Source organism: Salvelinus alpinus, chromosome 19, assembly GCF_045679555.1.
Source record: "Salvelinus alpinus chromosome 19, SLU_Salpinus.1, whole genome shotgun sequence".
Lineage (NCBI taxonomy): Eukaryota > Metazoa > Chordata > Actinopteri > Salmoniformes > Salmonidae > Salvelinus > Salvelinus alpinus.
This window is the reverse complement of record NC_092104.1, coordinates 41,006,673-41,011,627: the sequence shown is the minus strand read 5'-3', so window position 1 is coordinate 41,011,627 and position 4,955 is coordinate 41,006,673. Positions and strand designations below refer to the sequence as shown.

Here is a 4,955-nt window from a genome sequence, read left to right as displayed (position 1 = left end):
AGGAGTGCCCTGGATACAGTAAATAAAATACATTACCAGACTCAAAAGGGACTGTACATTGATAATACAGTTTTATCTCTGATGTTCATTAAAGAAGATGTTTCAACTTTGGTGCAAGAATAGTATACAGAAAGGCCTGTCAATTATACATTTTTCATTGGGATGAAACAAGGAGAATGTTGAAAAGTACCCACTCACTGGAAACCCGATGGGCCCAGCTGACCCCTGTGCCCCCACAAGCCTCTGGCTTCCTGAAGGGCCTGGCTTCCCTGTCCTGCCCTCCAGCCTTGGGAGGCCTGGAGGACCCTAAAACCAGTTACACCCAATCAACCTCTGTAGTAAACACTTAAAATTACCAAATCGTCAGTTCTCAAGGTGCCATCCAAGAGCACGTACACCCGATCTGTGCAGTGAAATGTGTTGTTTTACAGGGTCAGCCATAGTAGTATGGCGCCCCTGTAGCAAATTAGGGTTAAGTGCCTTACTCAAGGGCAAATCGAAAGATTTTTCACCTCAGGTATTCGAACCAGTGACTTCTCAGTTACTGGCCCAACGCTCTAACCGCCAGGGTACCTACCGAGGACAATGACATTATTTAAAAGTGCTACTCACGGGTGATCCCTGTATGCCATTGGGTCCAGTCTCTCCTTGACGGCCCTAAGGATGACAAGCTAGAGAAATCACAATTGACTCCCAATTAAGGCAGGTTGTGTACACAGAAGCACAACTCAGCCAGTATGTCTGAAACATCAAATGAGTGAAGAGCTTTGAAGGACTAACGTTTCCTCACCATGAGGTGCCTTCAATCCCTGTGAGACAGCTCAACATCATCCCCTATGTATCAATTTACACCAGTATCAGTTTAGACTATTCTCTCCACAATGTGAATGTCAGTATAGTGTACTTACCGGTGGTCCACTCTTCCCAGGGATACCGACGGGACCTCTCACACCAGGTTCTCCCTTGGGGTAGACAGACAGAAAGGTGGCAATCATGCAAACGAACAGCCATTGTTACTAACATACCAATGCTAACATTCTGTAGAACTCCTCAGAACCAATGCTAACATTCTGTAGGGGTTCTTACCCTCTCTCCAAAATGACCAGGTCTCCCAGTTAAACCCACTGCTCCTGAGTAGCCCTCAATCGGTCCACCCAAAGTTGGTTGTTGGCAGCAGTAGGTACCACTACACTAAGATTGTAAATTATAGATAAATGAAACATAGGCTGGTAATCCCACTAGAACACCTTTTGGGGGTGGACAAGTAACACTTACATACATGCCCACTGGCCCTTGGGGACCCTCCATGCCAACTTTCCCTGTGAAGCTCTAGAGAACAGAGAGAGACTCATTTACGTTGAGAAATGTAGGTAATATTTATTTTTGAGGCAGAGGCTTTTGGCCTACAGTACTCACCTTATCACCAGGTGGCCCAGGACTGCCGTCTTGTCCAGGCTTTCCTGCAGGACCCTGTTAAAGTCACGAAATAGATACAAACAGAAGGTAAGAATGAGTAGAAGTTGAGGGTGGTGACAGAATGTGCAGATTGAACAATGATACTGTAGGCAAGTGATATTTTTTGTTGGACATACAGGAGTGCCTGGGGGACCTGCTTGTCCTGGCTCTCCCCCCAGGCCTGAGAATCCCTGGATTTATGACAGAGACAAGGGAGGTTAAAGACACATTGACTGTTGAATATACATCCCTGTAGCAACATATCAACACAATGCAATGTGCCCTATTAGCATCACATATCAATACTTTACAAAGCAGTGTTGATGACCCCAGCTCATCCTTGGTTGTGCAATGCTGAATGTGTCTTACAAGGACACTGACTGACTCAGCCTATGAACCCCCTTGTCTGACATTTACGTGCTCCTATAAAGAAGAGAGCTGTATCAGCACTAGCCACCACAGGCCCACAGGCGGGTGATTACATCTGTGTCTAGGATCATCTGATATCTTTTCTAACCAACCAACAACTCACACTTCCTCCCTTTATTGCTCAGGTTTATGAGAGTTCAGTGATGATTGAGCCTTTTGTGTTTTTATCCTTTTTACTGTTGACCTCTTCTTGTTTAGAGCCGATTGGTTACCCGGATATGACTCACTCTGTCTCCTTTAGATGCAGGAATGCCAGCAGAGCCAGGAGTACCCTGTCAATCACACATTACACATATTCTCTTTTATCATGTCATACATTCATTTGTATACACAGAACATATAAAAAATCCAGAAACTTTTACACACATTTATTTTAGGTTTTAGGCTATTTATCAATAATGGTTGGTTGAACTAGCTGAGCTAGTACCTATTCAATGAACTATATTGGAAATGTCCACTAGACAATTAAGGAGTCAGTTGAAAATCATAATAAGTGACATTAAAATATAAAAAGTTATAAAATGGGAACCTGTGTACCAGGCTTTCCTTCTGCTCCCCCAGTCTCAATGTGGCCTCTAAAACCCTGCAACATAACACACAGACATAGACACGTCTGGCATACATACCGTACAACACACAGCAAGGAGAGCTGTTTGTTACTATAGCTACAGTACAGCTATTGTCTGTCAGGTAATATTCATATGAGAATGAGTACTCTTCTCTTACCGGGATTCTAGGTATACCAAAAAGACCAGGCTGTCCACCACGGCCCTGGAAAGAAAAGACATCAGAGGGAAAATGTGATTAATCCCCCAACAACCTCCTTCAGAAGAGTGCATAGTCCTTTATCTACAAAGTTGTTTTGTTTGGAACACAGCGCTGCCATCACACAATTACTGTTGTTGTTTACGCAGTCCAAAAACGGACCATTATAAATCATATTCTTTGTCAGGTGGGCCTCATTTCTAAGTTTATTCTATTGCCGACATCACTAGCTAAGTTATAAAATATGATCTTACAGTGTAAGTCTTTCACAGGGCAGTTCAGAGAAACAGATAGTAATTTTGGTGATCATAGAATGGAGTCATGAGTGCATTCAGATGCGTGGTCCACAGCTCATTTTCTACACAATAGAGAAACACAGAAACACATTCGGTTCTGAACAACTCAGGGTATGACGCCATGTCATCTTGTAACTATACATCAAACATAGTGATCATAAACGTTCACACTGTATATGACATGAGTTTTATGATATGGAAATGTGAAGTGCACATTTGGACTCACAAGGGTTTGTCTTGCTTGTATGACATCAAAGTGGTATTTATTATAATCCTCAACGTCTCATCTTTCAAAATATATCTAGTCGTTTTAATTTACAGCATTTCCCTCACTCAGACAACAACAAAAACGTGCAAAAGTTGCCCTGTTAGAATGGAGGGATGGAGGCAACTACTTGTTGCGTGTGGTGCTCATGTTCAGAACAGCTGTCAGTCAAAACCCATACAGCAATGTGATGCATAGAGAGTGACGTCTGACATAATTTATAGCATAATTCTGTACAGCTACTGCGTTCTAATTTAGATGCTTCTCAGTGCCCAAATCTGCCATTTTCAACTCATATACGGGTAGGAGTGTAAAGGGCTAGATAGCATGCAGAAAAGATAGTGAACTACATATTTTATTAGTTTTGTTTTTATTCCTAAAACCAGGCATTCAAGGCACATGGCCATTGGTTTCTCAGCTCCATACCAAACTGTGTAGAATTGCTGGAAATTAGCTTCAAAACGGCAAAATCTTCTCTCACCACCAAGATATCTTTCTAGCTAATAGACTATGTCAATGGACTGTGGGGAGGTCAAAATAATGAAACTGTCAAAACTATTCATTTTAAAATGTTGATTACTACTTACTATTATCATTCACCTGATTATAAGAGAATACTTGATTTAATTTTTTTTCTAACATATGATGGGGGTCCCTGGGTCGCCGGTTTGGCTTGGGCAAGAAAAGTTTGAAAACCCCTGTATTAGATGACACAGGAGACAGTTACCCTGGGTCCTTTAGGTCCCGACTTCCCATTGCGGCCTGGAGCTCCCCTGTGGCCCTTAGGAGCAAACAAAGAGAGACATTCAAAATCAAGACTTTCAGTCTGTAAGATATGACGTGATGCCAATGTATATGAACATGGCATCAAAATCTCAGTCAGTATTGTACTGTATTCAAACTCTATGAGACTAAATCCAATCTTTGGGAAGCTCATCATACAATATTGGACAGAGGGGAGCTCTAACAGCACTAGAACAACAGTTCCAGTGGTTCCCTCGGGAAAGGAAGTTACCTCAGGAAAAGACATTCTAAGTCTAATCACTCCACTAGACTGCAATAAACTCTCCTGACCTTTGACCCTTCCTTTCCAACCACTCCCTGGAGGCCGACCTCTCCGTCTTCACCCTGCATCAGTATGTAACAGCAAATGAGGTACAGTAGGAGGATAGGCAGAGTGTTATTATGTTAATAAAGGCTGTGAATTGCAGGTGTGATCCTGATGTTTACCTGGATGCCTTGGGGACCAGCTTGACCTCTGAGACCAGGAAGCCCTGAGAGGCCAATCTGACCCCTCTCACCCTGATGGCCTTGGATCCCTGACGCACCAACAGAACTCTGAGGAAAGAAACACTAATGGTATCAAAACACCATATGATATGCAAATTCATGTTTTCAGAAAAACACGTTACAAGAGCTTCATGAACATGACCTTTGTGACCGTCCTGATTAATTTACTACTGCTTCCAGGCGAAGGCTTTCCAAACTCATAATCAAGTCCTTACCCTGTCTCCTTTGGTTCCAGCATCTCCGTTGTCTTCATCTAGTCCTCTGAAGCCCTACAGGAAAAGTCAGATCTGATCAGATAGGAATCATAAAATAGAACATCACTCCTCTCTAATGATGCCACTTCTGTTTAATAAACAAGATAATAAATCTATACATCTTACTGTGCCACCTGGAGCCCCCTTCAGACCTGGAATTCCAGCAGTCCCCTAAAAGACAGACAGATAGAGAGAGGAGAG

General features: G+C 42.7%; 1 protein-coding gene across 1 annotated transcript; it reads right to left on the bottom strand.

Moving 5' to 3' along the window:
- Positions 1-991: 991 nt before the first annotated feature.
- On the bottom strand, positions 992-4,955 carry LOC139545596 (uncharacterized). The gene is made up of 11 exons (XM_071353549.1): positions 4,881-4,955; positions 4,716-4,769; positions 4,441-4,548; positions 4,285-4,338; positions 3,938-3,991; positions 2,611-2,655; positions 2,422-2,467; positions 2,112-2,156; positions 1,593-1,646; positions 1,417-1,470; positions 992-1,329 (listed from the first exon to the last, which is right to left on the bottom strand). The coding sequence occupies exons 2-11, from the start codon at positions 4,751-4,753 to the stop codon at positions 1,192-1,194; spliced, it is 636 nt and encodes a 211-aa protein (XP_071209650.1). The 5' UTR covers positions 4,754-4,769; positions 4,881-4,955; the 3' UTR covers positions 992-1,191.

Coding starts and splice junctions, on each gene's coding strand:
- LOC139545596 (XM_071353549.1), bottom strand. CDS start 4,753: ATGAAGACAACGGAGATGCTGGAACCAAAGGAGACAGG. Junction 3,992..4,284: donor TTGGAAAGGAAGGGTCAAAG/GTCAGGAGAGTT, acceptor TTTGCTCCTAAG/GGCCACAGGGGAGCTCCAGG. Junction 1,471..1,592: donor CAGGTCCCCCAGGCACTCCT/GTATGTCCAACA, acceptor TGACTTTAACAG/GGTCCTGCAGGAAAGCCTGG.